Here is a 22,966-nt window from a genome sequence, read left to right as displayed (position 1 = left end):
GCTTGTTTCAGAGCAAAGCAGCGAAAAGACGGAGAAGGAAATGCACTTGAGAAGCAAGCAGCAAAGAAATTAAATTAAGGTCTTAAAAAAAGAAAGAAAACTAGTGGGAGAGCAAACCAGAAACATATTGAGAAAGCACCAACTGAAGTACAGTGAAGCCGACAGACAGAAAAAGCTTTTATGTCATAAGAGAGGAGCTGGTCTAGGTCAGTTTCTGTATTCAGCTGTATTTATATGCATATAGCCGACTGTAATGAGTTAGCAGGGGAGGGAGAGAACAAATGAATGGAAATGCTTGAAAGAAAACCTTTATGACCTGCAAGAATACAGTTAAATACACAGCTAAAATATTGTAACATTGAGATAAACACTATAAGAGTTTGTGTCTTTACGCACGCCACAAAAATAACTCTTATTACAAAAATACCAACAAAACAAAATCAGAAATTTTGAACCGAAAGACTTCTCCTTTATAAAGCACAGTTTACACAGATGTGCTATTGGTGTGCCACACCTTGCAACCACATTGACAAAACCTAACTTGTAATCACCACTTTTATTAGGTGTCAATACCACATGATTAGTGTTTTAAAAGGCTTCTGTGCACGCTTGTGTAGATCCTTTGTGCAATACTTGTAGTATTTTGGCTACTTTAAAATTTAGTTTGGCACGTTTTAAGCAGGCTGGAGGCGAGATAATTTCCCATTTAGCCTGAAAAGCAGGCACAGTGCCAAGATTTCAATTTTGGACGAGCTTAAGTAATGTTGTCTGGGCCCTTTAATTACAGACATTAATAATGTTTCCCTTCCTTTGATGGTTTTGAACTGGTAGTCTGGCTAAAACAGAAATGACTGGTTGATTATGACATTTTTTGAATCTTATTCCTAACATTTTCAATACATTTGCAGCCTTGATATTAGACAGTTACAACATCTGTATTCTCCACCATCGATACACACATCATACTACACAGCTACAAACCAACAAGCTGATTTGACATAATGTTTTTCCAAAGAGTGTTCCAACTAGTTCTGCCTTACTGTGCTTTGATTGGCTGTTCTTGCTGCTAAACGTTTCCTTGTGATTGAATGCTAGCTGCAGTGGTTTTTGGCCTGATGCGATTGGTCCAGCTTTGTACCATAACAATGTGGGCAGTATGTGTAAATGAGCTGAGGTTAATTTTGCTATATCTTACCAGCGCCCAGATCTATCTGCTCATCTCTCAGCTCAAATCCTGTGGATGATGCGTTTCGCTGGCTCTAGGTTTGTTGGTCGAACTACAGATAGTACTTCTGCATTTTCGTATGCCCACCAGAACGGACACAAAAAGAAAGAGAGAGACCCACCCCTCCTCACTGTCTATCAAACTGTAAAACTGTGACCGTATTGCCTATTTCTCACCTAAAATTTCCTCAGAGACATATTTTAGTGCACTGTTTGGCTGTTATATGAGAACTTGTGAACAAGAAGCAGTCGTCATACTGTTTCCTCTATTGTAAAAGCTGAGACTGAAAATACTGAGATCAAACAGTAAAACTAGGCAGTGCTGATCAGTTATGAACAGGAGTATTACCGCATCGTTTATTTCTGGTCTAAAATGTTTTCAAAAACATATTTTAGCTCACAGTTTAAAGTGTAATTTTAGGTTGTTACAAGCTGGCCACCTTTTTGTTTCCTTTGGAAAAAAACGGCCAAGCTTGAATTATGTCACCCACCAGCGGGAGCATTTCTTGGTCCAGTGCAGCGCAATGTGTTCTGATAGTTGTAGGTTTTCTACCTCTTGAGCAAAACACAAGGCGACAGTCCTTTTTCTCTGTTTTCTGTGGTCATTTAGCTCCAATTTCAAGAGTGTTAGTGTCTTTCTACTACATAGACAGCCCAGTTTTATGATCTTATCTTTTAGTTTTTTAGATTTTTTTTTCTTTATTTTGTATTTAACTGTTAATTTGTATCATTAAAAATAAAAGTTAGAAAAATGTATCTTCTCCCAGTCATTTTTGATGGGCCAGTTGTACAAGTGAGCGGGGTCCAGGCCCATTAGGTCGACCTGCAGTGCTGTGCCTGCTGGAAAGAAAAGGTTTTTTGAAGTAAAACTGACTTTTAGGATGTCAGAAATAAATTCAGGTGTTTTGACTAATGATGTGTCTGTGTTTCCTTTGTGCAGTTGGCCAAAAAGATCCGTGAAAAGTTTAACCGCTACCTGGATGTGGTGAACAGGAACAAACAGGTGGTGGAGGCCTCGTACACCGCTCACCTCACCTCTCCGCTCACTGCAATACAGGACTGCTGCTCCATACCTGCATCTATGATGGAGTGAGTAACACACACACACACACACACACACACACACACACACACTCTCTCTCTCTCTCTCTCTCTCTCTCTCTCTCTCTCTCTCTCTCTCTCTCTTCTCTTGTCTTTTTCTCTCTCATAACCCTTGCACACACATCTCAGCAGGAGGTTTATTCTCTGTCTGTAAACCCACCTCCCACTGTTTGCACCTGCACTCTGCTCTCTATACATTGCTCTGTGCTTCAACTACACACACAAATCCCCATCGCTCCCTTGTTTAAACATGTTATGATCATCCTTTGGATTACATCACATCATTTACAGCCTTGAGCAGCACTGGCACGCTCTGAAACTTGGCAGCGTTTTTAAACTCTGCCCCAATTTCAGAACCTATTCAAGCATTTAGTAGTTGTGCCAGTTGTTGCTTTTACTGCAGTGCACCTTGACATTAAAAAAGTTTTATGGTACTTGGAGCCCAGGAAGGCAGGAAGATATTCAGCTTTTCATGGGTAATGAAGTTTTTTTTTTGAAAGCCTGGAGATTTGATGGCTGTGTTGGCATAAACTTATATTCCCTAGATTTTTGATCTCATCATGAAATTATAAAACTTCTAAACCTTTTGCAGCACAAATGCGACAGAAATGTTTCTCACGACAAAATGGCACAAAATTCAATTTCAGTGTGTTATCTTTATTGTGTTTTCTTTGTGAAAAGGGTGCCCACATGACAAAAAAGTATATTTTCCTGAAACTGGATGTGAGACTGAATGTGCCAGATTTAAGTCCTCCACTAAGAGAGTTTAAAATTGCCCCTGCCTATAGTGCAGCAGACCCGGCTTTTCAGCCAATCACCAACTCCAGCAGGCGAAAACACAGTTCAAAGCTGAGAGCTGCTTTCAGTTCTAATCTACAGAGCAGCAGCTGTCTCTACCCTTCATCCCCTCTCTCTCCATTTCTGTCTGTCTCCCTCCCCTTTATCAGCCGATGTAACCAGTTATTGCTCTCTGAAGTTTTCGCGCTGCAGACTTCACAGGCTGCAAGGTCACCTGTCTTTTCTTCAGTCGTGCAGAGAGGAGGCTGCCTGGCTCAGGGCCACTGGCCACCTGTAGCCGATTCATGCACGCAACATACTAAACATACATTCAACAGTTGTTCTCATGCAGACATGTTGTATTTATGTTCCAACATGTGCACTCTAAGCCCAGGTTTAAAATCATGGATTTACAGCTTTGAGAGACAGTTTTAGGCAGAAATTGCTGAGAAAAATGATATAAGACCCGGATAGGAAGGATGGAATGATGCATGGGTGGTGGTGGTGGTGGTGGTGGTGTTGGGGGGTGGATCGACATACCAAACTGAAGCCGAGTCTGACAGATCCCTGAACTTCAAAGGATCTTCCTCCAGGGAGGAAAAAGGCACGGAGTTCTCTTGCTTCATTTTTGGGGTTTATGCAGGATCGTGAGATACTTTAAGGAGAAGTATGCAGAATTATTGATCTCTCTCTTTTTGAGCACTCTGCAATAAGGAAGCTAGCTGAAGAACCAGGAACCTCCCAGGTTGGATTAGATTAAAATATATTGTTACAGTTTGTCTAAAACTGATGGGAACTATAGTTTTGAATGATAACACAATCATTGTCGGTGAAGATTCTCAGTCATCCAGGTCATGGTAATCATAAGTGCTATATCGTAGACAACTGGACTTGCTTTAGTCTCTTGAAGACGTTTCGCCTCTCATCCAAGAAGTGTCTTTAGTTCTAACGGACTGGTGCGGAGTCGCAGGCTTTAAACTTCGTGTGGGTGTGCCTGCATCTTAGATTGAAACGCAGATGGTTAGAGTTAAAGAAGCCTCTTGGATGAGAGGTGAAAAGTCTTGAAGAAACTGAGGCAAGTCCAGTTGCCTATGATATAGCACTTATGATTACCATGACCTGGATGACTGAGAATCTTCACCGACATGTTGCCAATCATTTTATGAAGAATGCCCTTCGACTGGTATGGGAATTCGAAAGAATATCTAGGAAGCTGGCTGATTACAGGAACCACCTGCATTTCAATCTGAGATGCAGGCACACCCACATGGAGTTTAAAGCCTGTGACTCCGCATCAGTCCGTTAGAACTGAAGAAGCCTCTTGGGTGAGAGGCGAAACGTCATCAAGAAACGCAAGTCCATTTGCCAACAATATGGCACTTATGATTAACAGAATCATTGTTGTTCTTAAAATGATTGTAAAAACCATACCAGTAATTTCGGGGTGCTGATTTTTCAGACGATATCAGCTTATTGCAGAAGTATCGGCATGTGAGTATGTTGGCTGATTTGCAATAAGAACTTATGGTATAGAAATGACAAAGATACTTGCTTAAAATGTTAATGCATGCTGTGTTTTTTTGGGGTGGGGGATATCGGCTTATGTGACTATTTGATTTTTGTGATTCTCAAATACAACTACTGGTATTAGCACACAGAATGTAAAAAGATAACGGACATAGCCACTGTGATGTCAGCCATTGGTTTGTGACTCAGATATTGAAGTCTCTATTTCGGCATATTGGCTGTCGCCATCTTGAATTTTTCAATCCAGAAGGGACCATAATTGGACAAGAGGCTGGAGGCACTCAAAGCCCCACCTTTAATTATGTGGAACTTTAAGACTTTAAGCCTTAAAATTTTAATAGGTGACTTATATAGTTACATATGAGTAAGGAATTAACCATAGAGACCAAAATGTTTTTTTGAACAGACTGTAAACGTGTATATTTCCCCTGTAAAAGTTGGGCATTTTAGTTGGGTTTGAGTTGCTTTTTGTACCAGCCTCCAGCGTTGATTAGCAGAGCTGTAGTTTTTGGCACTTTAGTGTTGGCTTCGTCCTTCATCCCCAGAGGTTACTGCTTTCATTATCCCCAAAAGTTCACCATCAGTCAAGCCCTAATGGTAAATGTTTAAACATTATCAGCAAATATTTCAAGTTCAAGCACTCTACAGCTGTGTTAAACCATGTCAATCCAAGGAATTTTGTTGCATCTCGCTGTAAAGCATTGCAGTTAAACAAGGCATACAGTTAGAGAGAAAAATATTTTAGAAAAGAAAGTAGACTGTCATAAAAAAAGTAATGTCATGTTCTTGATTTAGTAGGATCCATGCCAGTATCAGGACAGGAGTTCAGCTCTCTGTAGTCCACTTCAGAGTGTCCTTCATTAGTCTCAGGCATCAGCTGCTTCTGGGGGTCTCAGTCAGGTCAGCCAGTTTAAAGGGGGATCAGGTGGTTCACAGGGTGTCCATGTCTGTTAGCCATCAAGCTAGCAGGCTATCATTTCACAGGAAGGCCACCGAGGGCAGTGCTTAGCGCCTAGTGGTATGCTTTAATCACTGCTCGGTCTCAACGACAGATTGAACCTGAAAATAGAAAATGTATGTGACTTGTAGAGTTAATGTGTGTGTGCGTGTGTGTGTGTGTGTGTGTGTGTGTGTTTGTTTATATTTTTAACATGCAGTCTCCAGGTGCTCATTTCAACAGTTCCACTGCTATGCAGTTGTAAAAGTGAGAAGTGTGCTTGGGAGCAGCCCAGACCATGCCATTTAATGGTCTTATTTTACCAGTAGTTCTAGAGGAGATAAGCTGCAGATGGACCGTGCAAGGAATATGCTACTCATATGATCCCGGAGAGGTCTTTAAGGAGGTAAACAAACAAGTGCCTTAACAAAACAGAAGAAGAGAAAGGTATAGGGAAGGTAGAGCGTAAAAAATACAACATTGTTAGGTGTTGCTAAAGATGGCCAGTTCACTTTACCTCCCTGCAGACATGCCCACGTCAGTGTTTGACCAGCATCTTGTTAAACCTCAGTGCAAAGTTTGCCCTTTTTCCACATGACTTAGCCTAAAGATAATGAGGTAAAGATGGTGCTAAATGAAAAGTGAAGGCACCGAAGTTATCACAATATATTTGAGGGAAATATGAATGTTTGATCCAAAAATTCACAGCAATCCATCCATTTTACTCATAACCACCCTCATGGTGCTGCTTTACATAAAGTCTATGCCCACTACTACCTTCGTTATCTACACAACTTTGTTCCTAATGTAACAGATACCGATCCATCTTCATATATCAGGATTTGACTTTTTAGTACCATGAGATATGCACTTGAAAGATCCCAGGAAAGTAATTGGTATCATATCCTTCTCTAATCTATGATTTCATTTTTTTTAACACTAGAAATTTTCAGAAAGCTTTCACACACTGCAGTATGTCATTGCAACAACTGAGATGTGTGAGTGAAAAGGGCTCCTACTCCTACAACACAAAACATATCTATGATAGGTAACATTAGGGTTGTACCCAAAATTATGACAGCCAAATCAAATTTGTCCGTTTGATATGAATAATTGACGATTTAATTTTTTTTTTCATATAAAGTTTAAAGTTTGAACTGAACGTTCAGTGTGACAGCAGCATTCATGTAACATCGTAAACAAGCTAACAACAATCGGAAATGTGCAACACTTTATGCCGACACTACATATCAAACAAAAGCCAGAGACTGTGTCGTATTAAGTATCTGTGAGCTGTAAATTCAACACTTCCAAGCAGTTGAAAGAAGATAATGTTATCTTGGAGCTTTACGGTAGAAAGTTTCAAAGCGTTTCTTTCGCAGCTCTTTGTACCAAAAAGTAGTGTAAAAGGGAAAAGCGCTCACTCCATAGCGACATCTGGGGACCAGCACATCCCCAGAAGTACACTGCACAGCACACTGACTAGCAAAAAGAAAAACTTGAAGCAATCTCAGACAACTAAGGGGTCTCCAACTGATGATTTGATTCTCCGACTTTCAGGGAGCAGCCCTAACTAATATTCAGTGATTTAATTGCAGGTTTTTAAATCACAAGTATTATATGTTTATTGGTTTGCACACCTGCTTTTACTGCATCCTGACATGACAAAGTCACCCGCATGAGGATGGGCCGCCGAACAGAACACCAAATGCCTAACATAATGTCATAATATCATCCAAGGGATAGTATTGCAGAATTTCCAATAGCTTCACCCATAAATTAAACATAAAGATTAAAGACACCATAGTGCTAATACAGAGCTCCTGTTTCTTAAGAGGAATTCTCACCAGCTGAGCTATTGGCAGATTTACAGCCCAGATCAAGAGTATATGTGAGCAGCTACCGAGAGTTCGAGCTTCAGATCAAGCTGATCTTCTGGCTGCTCGGTCAGCACTATGATGATACCTCTGTTTGCATATTAGAAAAGGAGATGGGGAAACACCAGGCAGGTTGGGAGGGGGTTGTTTAAGTGACCATAGCAGGTGTAAACATTTGTTCTCTCTGTCCACATGCCTCTGTTAATGTCAACCTCCATCTCTTTCCTTCCTCGCTCTTCTCTTCGTTGTTCCTCCATCTTTGCCTCCCTTAAATTTTCCATTTATTTATTCTTCCTTTTTGTCTCTGTTTTCCTGTCTTAATATACTAGCTTCCTCTTCACCTTCTTTTTAACCCTTCCTTTATTTTGATTTCCTTCTTCACATCCTTAGTTGATATTTAAGGACAGATTCAGCAGTGAAGAGTTCTTTGGGTCTCCACCATCTGGCCTGTTTCCAGTACTTGTACAACCAATCAGACTTATGTATCAACAACTGCGGGCATTGTCCAATATCCCAACCAAATGCATAATCAATGGACTATGATAAAATAGAGAGCCAGACGAAGGTGTTGTAAAAATAGCCAAGTATAAAAACAAGGAAACTTGATTCACAGTATAGACTAGCTGTCAAATAAGTTGCATTGTCCTGCATACCAGGAAGGAACAAACTATCATTAGTGAATGAACAACATTGTCTCTGTAGGAAGAACACATCAACTAAACATCTACATGAGTTTAAGAACAAAAAGTGAAATACATAACAGTTCATTTAACAGTTACTGTTGTTGTAGTAGCAACATAGTCTCAGACAGCTGGTGTAATAGCTAGATTTTTTGGCTAACTGATGACAGGAGAGAGGTTGGACTCGAGTCACGTGACTTTGACTCAAGTTAGACTCAAGTCACAATTTCTATGACTTCACACCCAACCTAATAAAATCGAAAAAGACTTGCTACTTGACTTAGACTTCAGCACCAGTGACTTAAGCCTTTTGACTGGAAAACACTTCATACCTTCCCCCAAGTTCAGAGATTTAAAAGTATTTTATTTAAAAATTGTGCCACAAACAAATCTATTTCTAGTCATTTCCTGGATCTACTAATGCTACCAGCAAGTCAATCCATAATTCTACAGATTCACTTTGTTTGAACAATCTGACAGCATCCAGTCAAGTTGCTAACGGTATGTTACTGAGCACCAGTTGGTTATACAAACAAAAAAAGATTGCAGTAACAACCTGCAAAATGCACAGGTTGAAAATTACAGACGGAGACACAACAACTTCCAGCTTCACCTGGCATTTGTAGTTAAATTTAAGGTTGCGGGACTTGCCTGTTTTCACTTCGGATTGAGTGCAAAGACTTTAGGCATCTTGTTACTTGCAAAACAAAGACTTCCAAGGTTCCAACTCTGGTACCTACAGGTAATGTTCAACTGAAACTAACTGCTGGTAGCAGAGTAACAAAGGTAATTTTGAAAAGTTGATACAACAAAAGGAGCTCATTCTTCAGAGTCTCATTCACCCAGAAGCCCTTGTAACCATGGGTGCAGATCCCAGGGGGGATGGGGGGGACATGCCCCCCCCAAATTCTGAAAAACACAAATTGTCCCCCCCAATTCTAAATAGCCTAAATGATTGAAATTGAACAAATGTATACAGTAGTCCTATATACTGGGAGAAAGGGAAGATGATGAGGAGAAATGGGAATCCGTGAGAGGCGAGAGATGAGAACGTGAGTGGACATAACATGCCTGAGACCCTGAAACTAGAAGTAGCATTAACGAACAGCGAAGCAGTGAAAAGGAGGGTGATGGCTGGTTCCATGTACTACTGGCTGTTTAAGAGAAATAAACAGTAAAGGTAAGCATATGATTCTCTTTGTAGTGCTTTTTGAATGACTTGGTGATGGTGATGAGCCTCTATGAAATCGTGAAATATGCTGGCAATCTCAAGCGCTCTGTGGGCATGATTTGCACACGTGCAATTAAAAAAAATCACAACTGATTGTGTCCCCCCCAAACTTGTCATCAGATCTGCACCCATGCTTGTAACATTCTGTACTTGTTTTGCATTGTGGTACATTTAAGATGCCTGATGACCTCTGAGTTCAAGGATCACCCTTGGGTCAGCCGGGACTGAGGGGCCCACTGTCTGAATCCCTGTTGGCCCAGTCTGTAATCCGTCCTTTATAATCCCCCAGTTCCAATCCTAGGTGGTCCTACCTTACTTTCTTCATAGTGGGGAGGTTAACAGCAGTGTGAGGGTCTAAAAGAAAGAGAAAATAGAGCACATGGCAAATATGACATACTGAAAACAGGTTCAGGTTGTCATATAAAAGAATTGGATGATGTTTGGAGGCAGTTATTTCAATAACGTAGCAACATGCATTCCCTCAGTGATGTTATTTCAGCCACTGTTGTAGCATTTGTGTAGGCAGTATTTTCCCACTTGAATAAGTTTCCTTAGAGAGCCATACATTGATTTATGTATAGCTGTACAGTCTAATGCAATGTAATAAAATATTTGAGCCATTTTTAGGCCTGGTGTGTGTTTCAGATTGCATGATTTGCCCCGTTTACACAAACAAGGGAGGCCAGAACATTAGAATCACCTCTCAGTTTAATTCAGTCAATGAGCTGTGCAAATCAGCACAGGATAAAAATCCACTAGAGCCTTTTTCCTCCTGTCTTGTGAAAGTAGCTGCTCTACACCAAACACAATTCCAAAATCCACTCTGCATATTGATATCACAATGAAATCTGTTTGGATAGAGCTTTCTCTAAGCACCCTCCATTCTCCAGCTAGCATGTTGCCTGCTTCACCGCTGCTGTTCACTGAGGGATTGCAAACACATTAGAAAGGGTATTACTCTTGACGTCGGTGCTCCCACAACCGCAAGCCTCTTCAGCGTAATTGTACTCACTGGGCTTTTTGAATGGCGTATGATTGCCTCCTCTGTGGATATACATGGTTCCTGCAGCAGGGTACATCTTAATATAATGGATTTTATAAACAGTGGTTGCTCGTAACTGCTCAACACGGCAGGTGCTGCCTTATTTAGAGGTGTCTGCCTGTTTCACTGTGTGCTATAAGACACTGGGCTTCATGTCTTTTTTTCCAGTGTGAGGATTTGTTTCCAAAACTGGAAGAAAAAAGCTGTTTTTTTTCTTTTGTGAAACCCCTTTGGCTTTTCAGAAGTGATTCATCGTATATATTTTAATTTCTTTCTGTATTAAAGCAAAGAAAAAATCGAAATCCAAAGACTCATCAATAAATTGTAGTTTGAATCTGTCTCAAGGACACTCACAGGCCCGTTGTCTGTGGGTTGAGTTGTCCTCAGGAATATTTTTAATCACTGCATAGAAAACAACCCCTTTTGGGAGGCATGGTAATAAAGCAAGCATTCCTACAATACATTATTAATATGCATATTAAATGGAAGAATTATTTAAGGCACCATGCATTCGGTCTGGATAAGAGTTTGGTTTTATATTCTTAAAATGAATTTAAGCTTGTGTTGTTGTTCACGCTTGTGTCTGGTGAGTCCAGCCTTTTTGCAAAACAGATTTTTTTTTGCCCTCATTAAAATGTTTGATCAGAATCGAAGCCCCCTCCTCTCTCTTTCCCTCTCTCTCGCGTCCTCATATGTGTTTTTGATGTGGAATTCAAAGTGGCTGCAAATGTATTTTTTATCTGGCACACATTTGTGCTGAGCGTCCTGCCCACTGCTTCTATGCAAAGTGGGTTGAAGGAGAATAGTAATGACTTTGGCCTTATGGGACTCTAAATGAGTGAAGTTCAAACGCAGCCTGTACATCACAGCACCTGTCAATCAAGCCGGGCCAGGGCCAGGTCTGCAAGCAGAGGGAGACAAAGAGTGTGTAGCATGTGTGTATGTATGTGTGTGTGCGCGCGCGTGTTTACGTGTGCACATGTGTGTCTGTATGTCGCTAAGCCAGAAGGGGTGGGGGGGTGGTCTAGTTGGAGGGATGGAAGGATCAAAGCAGCCCAGGCTTGGTGCAGTGCAGAACAGGCTGCTCCTCTGCATACCTCCCTTTTAGTCAGCTCTTAACTCCAGAGATACGAGCTCTGGAAACCAGGCTTTACTATCAACACACACACACAAGAAAGAGACTTTAAAATAACACTGCTCATGCTGCTGTGTAACGTTGAAACAAATCACTGAATGAAATGTGATGTGATATGTGTTAATATGTTATATCAAAAGCTACGTGTTAAAGATGTGCTGATGGCAACACGTGTCGCATTTTTTGACACCTCTTAAACACATTTGCATGTGTATGCTCGAGGACAGCAACGTTGCATTACTGGGCCACATCTTTTACTCTACACAAAGCTCCATGTAGGGGCCAGTCACAGCAAGCAACCCGGCCGCGAACTGATATTTTTAAACATACCTAACACATTTGTTCATTATGAGCTCATTCTGATTGCAGATAAAGGCAACACTGTTACAAAGGTTCGCCCTTGTTTAACTGCCATCAGAGATTAACACCAAGGAGACAGATAAGAGTGCTTGTATTGTGTTATTTTTGAGATTACTATCCACAGGTGTTCATATGCTAAGAAACTATTGTAACATGCCTTTGACAAACAGGAGTATAGTATGTGATGCAGGGACCGTTTTCAAAAACAAGCAGAGATATTGCAGTTTGATGATACATTTGTGTTAATATCATAGTTTTTGGATTACTTTTTCCATTGCTGTGCACTATAGTGTCTCATATCCAGCTGACGTGAATTTGCTCCTTGATGCCCAAAAGTAGTTTCAAAGATTTTGACAAAACATTTTTCCATCTTCATCCGGGTCCTGTATGTGTCAAAACTGTTTTCCTTGTATAACCTAATTTAAGGTGTTTTTTTTAACCAACCAAAAATTCACAGTTGAAGCAATGACTAATGACGCTGTCTTATTATTAGCATTGTGTTTAGCCAGGGAACAACCAGCCTGGTCTCATTCCCAACTTGTCACATAGCGATGCTTGGTCAGTGGGCCTCTGTGGCAGACTCTCTCTACGTTAACATGCACAGTTAAGTCAAGCTGCGGTTATAGCTTGACTAGGTCTTTTAAATGGACTGCTGTCCTCGTCCCAGTATACAAGCATGGGAAAGGAATCAATTTGTTTACCAAAGTATGTCCGAAAGCACTGTGATAGGTGGCAATTTGTCCCCTTTCAGCTTGTTAGTATTGGGCCTTTTTCCGGTTGACCTATTACGTCACTAAAGAAACAATCGCCATACCATTTTTTCCTCCTACACATGTATTTTAAAATATTTAAGTCTTTCAGCTGACACAGAATGAACTGTGTCTCCTCGTCCCTCCAAAAATGTATGGTTCTGGATGAAGATTTCGCCAGAATGTTACCGGCGTCTTCTTCTGTTAAGCATTTAATGCTATTTGACTTCTGGGTCAAAGCTCAGGGCGGCACATCGGCCATTTTGGGCCTGATTGACTGTAGGGCTGCCACGATTAGTCGACTAATCGATGACTAATCGACTATCAAAATAATCGGTGACTATTTTAGTAGTCGACTAATCGGTTTGAGTCATTTTTCATAGAAAAGTACTATAAAAGTACACTAAAATACTCCTATTGCAGCTTCTTATGTTCAAATATTGGCAGCTTTACACACTCTCCCATGATGGTGAACTAAAGCCCTTTGGCGTGAGTACGAAACAAGACATTAGATGACATAATTTTGGAGTTTGGGAGAGACAGGCCGACATTTTTCAACATTTTAACACATTTTTCGATAAAATGATTAGTTGACTAATTGAAGAAATAATCGACAGGTTAGTCGACAATGAAAATAATCGTTAGCTGCAGCCCTAATTGACTGTATACATGCAGGAGTAATTCAACTCCCAATAGCATTATCTGCGCTTTATCTGGGTGTGCTAGTCTGACTTTGAGAAATTAGATTTTGTTCAATTTCAGGCGGTCTAACATGTTAACATGCTTTTTAAAAGTCCGGTTTTAGTCAGACTAACACAATAAATTAATTTTCTCTAATGTTATCTAAACATAATGACTGAGGCACCCTTAACAGTGGTATGATAGTTACCAGGCAGTGGCAGTTTCTGACGCTATGGGCAACTAACCTAGTATAAACAATGAGAAACTCAGCATAGTGTCGGGGATCTTCACCTGGCAGCCTGCTGTTTGTGTCCCCTGTGAAACCACAAGTCAGTGGCATTATTTTAATAACAACGTAGTGTGCTAGTACATGGAGCATACTATACAAATGACGTAAGTCACGTGACGTTACATCAAAATAGTAACAACCAGAATTATTTTAAGCCCGACCACATGCTTTTGTTGTCTACACTTGAGGAAGTAAACACAAAAACAAAGTTTTTCATATACATTGTAAGTTTATTTTGAAAAAGACTGCATTTAACAAGTTGAAACTGTACATGCTCTGTGAAAACATCCAAACAAATGTTCAAAGCTGATGTAGGAGGCTATCTAGTGCTTCATATTTTGATTTGGTTGGACTGAGAATGTGTTGGGCAAAATAAAAACAAAATGACAAAGAGACAGATAATATGAGCTGTTACAGATGATCTGAATCATCCTATAAGGCAGACAGCCCTTCCTACAATCACGTTCAGATGTATTCAGGGAACTGGCTATTTGCTTTATTGGGAGAGAAGCTGAATTCAAGCAGTTTTCCATGGAAAATATTATTCACTAGCCATTTACTTCTACTTTAATACGAGGTCTGGGCAACAGATGATATAGCCAGTGATACAATGCAGTTCAGATGAAACAAGCAGGACCTATTAGTTTCAACAGATGTTTCATGTAATTGGATTAACTTCCTGGTTTCACATAGATTTCTCCACAGTTTGTGTAAAGCATGTAGATCTCAGTCAATAGCTTCTTCTTTAAGTTCCAACATGAACATTACCGTAAAGTCAGAGGTATTTGCAAACCTGTGAGTTTGGTTTTATTGGAGTTAAAGCTGTGGAGTAGTAAAATGCTGAGAGAAAAGTCTGAGCTGCTCCACCAACAAATGAGTCGGACATGCTCTATAAATTTCTCAAATGTTGCCTGTTTGTGTGTGTTTAGGTTTGATGGAAACTTCAATACCAACGTCTCCAAGACCATCTGCTGTGACAGACTTTCCCCCAACGTCAACAGCCGAGCTTTCAACCCTGGACGGGACCTCAACTCAGGTTTGTTAGACACACACAAAACACACACCAGAAGAGAGGAGAATCTGCTAGAATACAAGCTGACCTGGTTTAACAAATGAAACATGGACACACAGAGTTTTCACCATATAAACTGTGGAATCCATTTCTTTTTACTGAGAACTGAACACCAAATGCTGAATAATTTAATAGCAGTTGCCACGGCAACCAATTTTTAATTAAGAAGTTATATTATCTTTTCTATTTTTCTTATCGTCTGAAAAGTTGAAAGGAGAGGACATTGATCTGAGATGGAAATAATTAGCTGTGGGTGTCTGAAGAGATGTTTGTTACAGTCTCTCCTGTGCTCCCTCACTCACACTTTCTTCCTTTTCTCTGTCTGCCGCTCCTGTTTTTTCATCCCTTTGATTTTAAAATGATTTTTACAGCCTGAGATCAAATGTGCTTTGTTTGACTTTGAACTCTTGTCTGCGATTGTATTCAGGTAGTGTATGTTCTTGTCAGTTCTTTGTTTCTGTCCTCACTTTACCTCATATGGAAATCACATCAGTTGTCACAAAAATGAGGCGTATTCATGTCATTATAGTACATACATGTACATCAGCATTGTCCTAGAATGGAAAACAGTTTGATGGTGTTCTCACTGCTCCCACAGTATGTTTATGGAGGCACCACATTGCATAAGCACGTTGCAGATTATTACCATGTAAAACCCACATGTGTCTGCACCACATATTTCGGTCTGCATTTGATTAGGAAGAAAATGGACTGAACTGACTAAAAAGCGGGCAAAGGCCAACTTTCCCCTGCTGGTTTTTCTGTTCTGATGCCATTGCTTGGTTAGCGGTGTGTTTCCTCCGCTTCCAGAGAAGAATTATCCAGCTGTATTACATGCGTTGGTGACACATATGGGCTGCATTTCCCGGAATATTGAGCTCACTTTCCCTGTGTCTCTTTAACTTCCAGTTTCAGTCCAGCACACGTTGTTAAATCACTGCCAGTCCCCCCTTCAGGAATTTGTAATTGTGTGACAGCGAGTTTAAGTCAGATTGTATAAATTTTCAAATCCCCAAAATGTTTCTACAAAATTGATTTTACCAAGACCTACATTTTTCTGCCTGAAAGTAATCCATTTCATAACCACCTTTATCAGCCAAAGTTAAATAAAAATGCAGCTTTAAACTTCAAAAACTCATTTTCTTTTAATTACATGGGAGAGGACTGTGTTTCCCTGCAGCAGGTCTCATTAAACAGTACTTGCCTTCTTGCTAATCATTGCTCTCACCAAACCTCTCCAATTTAAGTCAAAAAGCTTAACTATTCCTCATCCAATACCATAACCTAACCATTTGGTTTGCAGAGCTTGTTGAAAATACTATATTGCATGGTAGGAAGCACTTAAGGTTACTTTGTAGACTGAATCTACTGATTAAAAAAAAGCATTACAGAAGAATGTTCAGCTACCTGGCTAGATTACTTATGCAGTATATTGTTAAAAAACTAACAAATTGAATTTTCAGCACAGTAATCCTGATGGAACTCGGCAAGATTCGGCAAGGGTCTGCAAGTTGGTATTGGTACCCAACTGCAGAATGATTTACAGTTTTGAACTCTATAAAAACAAAAATTCGGTCGATACCCTTGGTAGTACCAAGTTTGGTATCATGACTGCCTCTGAAAAGACTATCTCAAAGTGTGCTGTTAACCCCATTTGTTTGATTCATCGTGTCTCTCTATACCCCCTAGATACTGCCCTTTCAAGGCGGGAGTGTCACGCCTTTATTCCACCTCACTGTTCTTTGTAAAAGTTGCTGCCATTGCTGCTGTTGTATTACACGTCACACCTCTTTTGCTTCCGGGATGCTGGCATGCTATCTAAAATCACACACTGATGCTGCTGTTGTTTGGTTTTGTGTAAAAAAATGCAAAATACAAATGTGGCGTATAGAAGAGATTTTGTAGCAGCCCTATAGAGCAATCTCCATGTAAGAGGGGTTCATGACGGCAAGTTTTCATCCAACCTTTCGACTTTGCCTTTAGACGTGTTCGGAGGACACTTGAGCCGAACTAGTTTATTGGAAGCACAATGAACCCTTTACCCCTCCACTGAACGCTGCCCCTTCTTTTTTCCCTTTTTACAGTAAACTTTCAACTAGTTTTTTTCTTTTGCTGCACCCCCCAACCCCAACCTATTTCTTTCCAGACATCCCTGCCTGCTCCTCTCTCTGCAAACCATTCATAATTACTGCCATTCATAACACGTCACCATCGGCTGGGTGTTATTTTCCTTGCGAGCCAGTCGTGGCGAGTTCAAGTTACCCCTCTCCTCTCCCTGTCCCTCACACTCAGCCCTCCTTGACCCCCACGTTCCCAGCGTATTCATTCTCTCCCATTTGTCTCAGCCCAGTCTAAACAAGCAGCTACAGAGAGGAAGGAGGGAGGGAGTGGGTGAGAGAGTGAGGGATAATTGAGTGGGGGAGAATGATGAATGAAGGGGAAGAAAGGAGGGGGTGAGAGCTGATTGAAATGGAGTAATTGTATCAAGACTGTATTGTATTCTTTCCATCCTCTCTCCTCTCATCTTCTATTTTAGTTTTTGGGGGGAGGAGAGAGAGATAGCGGATGTGGGAGGCATCAATAGTGATACCAGCAGGTGGGAGTGAAAAGACAAGTAGATGAGAGATGACTGGTGGTGGAGTGCTGTGTGATTAGAGGACTTGTTTGATCCATCGTCTTTCTGCCGTCCATTTTCCCTTTTTGCAGCTTTGCTTACTTCCTGTGCAATTTCATCCATTTCTCTGGTTTAGAGATGTTGTGTCACCTCCCATCTGCTATTGTTCCTTTATTCTTCTCTCCGCCCATCTCATCATCAACACTCATGTCTTGAATGCCTCCCAAAAGGCATGTTGCTATCAGGAACTAATCTGTATGTGCGTTCATATATGTACATATGTTTTTCCAACTTAAACAACTTCAACTAAATCTGGCATCACATTGACTTGCATTTTCCATGCTAAGTTTTGCAGTGTGAGTGACAAGCTGGAAAATAAACTGGAATTGAACCAGAATAGAAGAAACGAGTGTTATTTTTTTTCCCAATCAGTTGACTTGTTGTGCTCCAAGGCCTTCACTTCATTTGCATCAAGTTATCAGCTAAAATAAACTGATCACAGATTAATTACACCACACTGCTCATGTTGTGAATTGTGCAGGGCCAGGTTTTTAACTTTGAGAACCATGTAATGAGAGTGAAAATGTACCACCACACACTACATGCAGATGATTGCTGTGTGGGCTATTTTGTCATGCTAACACAAGGGCTCGAGGGAGGGTGATGTCGATTGGTCTGTTACTTGGGCTTTTGGTCCTCAATTGTGATCACCGACTAAGGACTAAGGATCACCAACTAAAATATCTCAAGTGCTATGTAATAGATTGTTGTGAAAATTTTGGGGCAGATGGTAGATTTATTTTAACAGTGAGACAGATAAGTAACAAAAAAAAAAACACATTGGAAAAAAGTTAAAAATTGATTTGCATTTGCTCGAGTGAAATAAGTATTTGATAAACCTACCATTAAAATTATAGACTGATCATTTCTTTGTCAGTGGGCAAACTTTCAACATCATCAGGGGATCAAATAATTTTTCCCTCACTGTATCCTGGGCCGGGTTTTGAGGGCAGCAGGCCAAGCAAAGCACCCCAGACGTCCCTCTCCCCAGCAACACTTTCCAGCTCCTCCTGGGGGACCCCAAGGTGTTCCCAGGCCAGATGGGATATGTAGTCCCTCCAGCGGGTTCTGGGTCTACCCTGGGGCCTCTTACCAGTGGGACGGGCCCGGAACACCTCGAAAGGCAGGCGCCCAAGAGGCATCCTAATCAGATGCCCAAACCACCTCAACTGACCCCTTTTGACATGAAGGAGCAGCGGCTCTACTCCGAGCTCCCCCCAGATGTCTGAGCTCCTCACCCTATCTCTAAGGCTTTGCCCAGCCAAACTCATTTCGGCCGTTTGTATCCGCGTCTCCTTCTCTCGGTCACTACCCAAAGCTCATGAGCATAGCTGAGGGTTCGGAGGTAGATTGACCATTTGCCTTCCAGCTCAGCTTCTTCTTCACAACGGTCTGGCACAGCACCAACATCACTGCAGATGCTGTCCCAAACCACCGATCCAGCTCACGCTCCATTCTACCCTCACTCGTGAACAAGACCCCTAAATACACAAACTCCCTTGTTTGAGACACTTGTAAATTCTTCAGATTTTCTCATAATATCTGCATCATCCTCTGCTAGCATGTGATACTCAAAGCTATACATATGTTGTGTTCATGTGTGGGAGTAGATGCAGATGTATCAAAGCCGGTCATTACAAACCGTCAGCAGTATTAAGGTTGAAGGAAATGGGTGTCACTTGGGTCCTATATCTTGGCTTGTCCATCTGTTTCTGAGAAGATCTAAACACTGGTGGCAGAGTGGAGCTCTGTAGCCTGACAGATGTATACAGAGCCCTTCTTCCACTGTCAGCACAACTGAGTGTTTCCTGTTTATATGAGCCTCAGAGATGGATGGAGTGACTGGGCAGGGATGATGTATGATGGGCAACTGTGGTGTGCAAGAACCTGCTGAAAAAAGTAGTTCGTTTGCCAAGCACATGTAGCCAGAGGTGCATCTTGGTGCGGTTTTTAATGTTTGGAAGTTGGAGGGTTTCACAGTTGTTCTGCAATTTAACTATTTGTGTTTATACGTAATTTGTTTTGGATTTTAGTGTTAGCTGAATATTTGACTTGTGATTTTCCACTCTTCCAGCAGGAAAAAGAAATCTTTGGCTCTTGATATTGCTGGGAGGTTGGAAAAGGTCAAAAGAGGTTCTCGTTAGCGGGTGATTAATTCAATGTGATCATAAGCCAAGAACCACATTTCGAGACTATTTAGACTCAGCTGTTATGCATGAATGGCGGTTAGCATGTCTAGCAACGACCATAGACTTAATTACTGAGATAGATTTGAAACCCTACTCGTCTGTGGAAACCTCCACCCGAAAAATAACAAATAGTCAGCTAAATGGCAGAAAGGTTGGTACATGTATACAGCTGCTAATGACCTGTAGAAACCACATTGAATATTTATTAGTAGTAAGAAATTAAACATTGTAATACCTGGCTCAATCAAACCAAACTTTCTCTTAAGGAATATTATATTGGACTCAATATTATAGATTCATTTCTTGCCAAAAACTGGTCTTATGTGGCTGTTGGGATTTGAGCAAAGACATAAAGCAGAAATGCATGTCAAATCACTTTTTGTTGAATAGCCTTATAGAGAGTTTCTCAACAGCTATTTTATTTGCATCTTGACAAGATCTGTGCTAGATTGCTAAACTATATTTTACAGGATTAGTTTATTTGGTATGCTTTAGGTTGATTGGATTTGCCATAGTTGGTCTGCATGTCTCTGTTTTTAAAGAAATGCATTGATTTAACAGCTGCATTATTGCTTCATGCTATTTGAATAAAGCCTGCTCTGATGGCTCTGCTCCGTTTCCTCTGTCTATGTTTTCGCCTATAAAGGGCCCAAAGTTTCTATTTGTGTCTCTCTTACCCCGTCCTCTCTCCTCCCCCCCCGTTTCTTTGTGAAAGGCCGTTTTGTGTTGCAGCGAGCGGAAAGGAAGTTGCTGGCTTTGTGATGGGATCTCTGTGAAGATACTGTTGACTCTGTGACCCAGTAAAAAAAATCTGTCTGTTAGTGTTGAGCAAATACTCAGGCTCAGTGTCTCTGCAGAGGTTGTAGCCAGGGCTGTTATTTCAGCTCACCCTGCAGTCACACAGATCAGGTTCTGGGATCCAAATGGGAAAAAGGTACTGTGAACTTTGCAGAAGTTATGTTTGAAATTGTTTCTTTATATGGAGTTAATTTATTCTACTCTATGAGAGGTATGAATGGGGTATACATGTGTATACTGTATACCCAGTCAGAAAGGGGTGTATTTAACTCCTCGTCATGCCTGAATAGGCAGGTTTGCATAGATCTGAATAAGGTGTGAAAAGGCCAATAACAGAATGTAAAGCATGATTGTTTGTCAAAGGAAAAGAAGACAAGTTACAGAAGTGGGTGTACTTGAGTTAAAAGTAGGCTGATTTGAGATGAGCCAGGCCTGCACAGACTCGATCAGCACTCAATGCTTGCTGGTTAGATTCCTGTCTGACTTAACTCCAACTTGCTCTGACATCATGCAAATGTGCAAATGAGCTGCAGTTTTTGAAGCCGGGCATCTGAGTTGCTCCCATAGACTGCAAAACATCAGGCCATGGTGGGATATTCCTGCCTGGATGTTGGATCAACATGATGGCCTGTTGCCAGCTTTTACATCGGCAGTTTGGGGCGAATTAACACAAATAGTCCAGCAGTCAGATTTTATCTCACAATGTCCAAACTTATGTCCAGTAATTCACACATCACATCGTTTAATATGGTATTCTCCTTTATTTAAGTCAAGTTAATTTGTAAAGCCCAGCCTTGCTTTACAGATCCAAATCAGCACAAATTCCAAATGCAGCCTAAACAAATCATGACAAACAGTATTATACATGAACATATACAGTGTTTTTAGTGGTTTCTTTAACACAACCTGATTCACTCAGGAATCACAGTGCAACTTAAAAGGTCTCGCTCCTGCACTTCTTACTTACTCATATGTTTTACCTTCTTTGCCTCCTTTCTGCCTTTCCCACATTGTTTTTCCTTCCTCAGTCTTTATCCTCCATTTTCTCCCTTATTTCCTTCATCCTTCCTTTTTTTATGCCTCCACCCTGGCGATAATCATGGCCAAAGGCATGATGTCTTTGGGTTGTTCATCCCTCCGTCCATCGATACCTCTGTCACATTCTTGTAAACACCATATCTCAAGGACGCCTTAAAGTAATTTCTTCAGATTTGGCAGAAACGTCCACTTGGGGCCAAAGATGAACCGATTAGATTTTAATTATCAAAGCTCTAGGCCCCTGTGACCTCGTCGGTCTCATTCTCGTGAATGCAATGTCTTAAGAGCACCTTGAGGGAATTTCTTCAAATTTGGCACAAACGTCCACTTAGATTTTGTTGGTCAAAGGTCAAGGCCACTGTGACCTTAAAAAAATGATCATGAAAAAAAAAAAACACAAAAACATCTAAAAGAACAATATGATGAAGTAATAATATTTTATATCCAAAAGGTCATAGGTCAGCTTCACTGTGACATGATAATGCAAAAACACTTGCCATTATTCAGTGTCATAACTCAGGAACAGAAGGGGAGACATTAAGTCAGATACTGAATTGATGACACTAATTTTGGGTGTCCACCGTGAAACTGTGCCGATGGTATAGATTATCTGTGCTGCTGGGGGAAGAGGTTTATGAAGCATCCATGTTTTAGAATATGTAGTGGTAGTACTAGTTTTAACATGTTTGCTGTTTCCTTTGTATCTCTTTTCCCTGTAGTGTTGGCAGACAACCTGAAGTCCAACCCGGGGATTAAGTGGCAGTACTTCAGCTCAGAGGAGGGCATCTTCACAGTCTTCCCCGCCCACAAGTTCCAGTGCAAGGGAAGTTACGAGCACCGCAGCAGGTATGGACCAACTTCCCCATTAGTTTAACTTTTTTTTTTTTTTTTTTAAATTGTCAAGCTCAAAGTTACTGCCAAGCACACAATTTGTCAACAGATATCACCCACTTGGCAAAGTATCAGAATAGGCCGGCTGATATCAAAACCCCATCAACTTGTTCCTGCCCTCATCCACCCTCCCTCTCCTGGTCTTCTTCCTCACCCCTCCTCTCTGTCAGTTGCTGTGGGGTGGCCCAGAGGGCATGTTGATGGCACGCTGCCCTCACACACCCTGACCACACATGCCCGTGGCAGGAATGCGGCTCTGTACCCACTAAAGCCTGTTGGAATTTCACACCTCCGGTGTTGTGGGTTTTTTTGTGTCCACAACTGAAAGATGTCTCTTTCTCTCTCTTGTCCTTTCTTTCTATATTCTTTTGTCTCTCTCTTGTTTTTTGGGGCATTTTAGTATTTCTTTTTGTTTTTTTTAAAAAATCATGTCCTTCGGATTTTTTTCTGGCTGTTCAAGTCAGTGAGCTGGCATGCAGCCATGAGAGAAATGATGTTACTTGGCTTGCTTCAAGTGTGAATGAGGCTTTGTAAGTACATCACTCCCCTTCTCCGCCCTGTGTCTCCTTGTCCAGCGGACCACACACACACAGGCTCTGACCCCCCAATCCTCTGCACTGGTCTGCACCCCACCAAACTAATAATATACATGCATTAACACATACTTCAAAATAATAGTTGTGGACCCCGTATT

General features: G+C 41.0%; 1 protein-coding gene across 1 annotated transcript in view; it reads left to right on the top strand.

The window, feature by feature from the left end:
- cachd1 (cache domain containing 1) overlaps positions 1–22,966 on the top strand; it is a 117,539-nt gene that overhangs the window by 53,313 nt on the left and 41,260 nt on the right. Inside the window, exons 3-5 of the mRNA XM_033621949.2 lie at positions 2,165–2,313; positions 14,540–14,646; positions 22,101–22,227. Of these exons, the coding sequence (XP_033477840.1) occupies positions 2,165–2,313; positions 14,540–14,646; positions 22,101–22,227 (383 nt within the window). The remainder of the gene's footprint in view (positions 1–2,164; positions 2,314–14,539; positions 14,647–22,100; positions 22,228–22,966) is intronic.

Source organism: Epinephelus lanceolatus, chromosome 6 (assembly GCF_041903045.1).
Source record: "Epinephelus lanceolatus isolate andai-2023 chromosome 6, ASM4190304v1, whole genome shotgun sequence".
Classification (NCBI taxonomy): Eukaryota; Metazoa; Chordata; class Actinopteri; order Perciformes; family Serranidae; genus Epinephelus; species Epinephelus lanceolatus.
The sequence above is the reverse complement of the archived record's forward strand: the minus strand, read 5'-3'. Positions and strand labels throughout refer to the sequence as shown.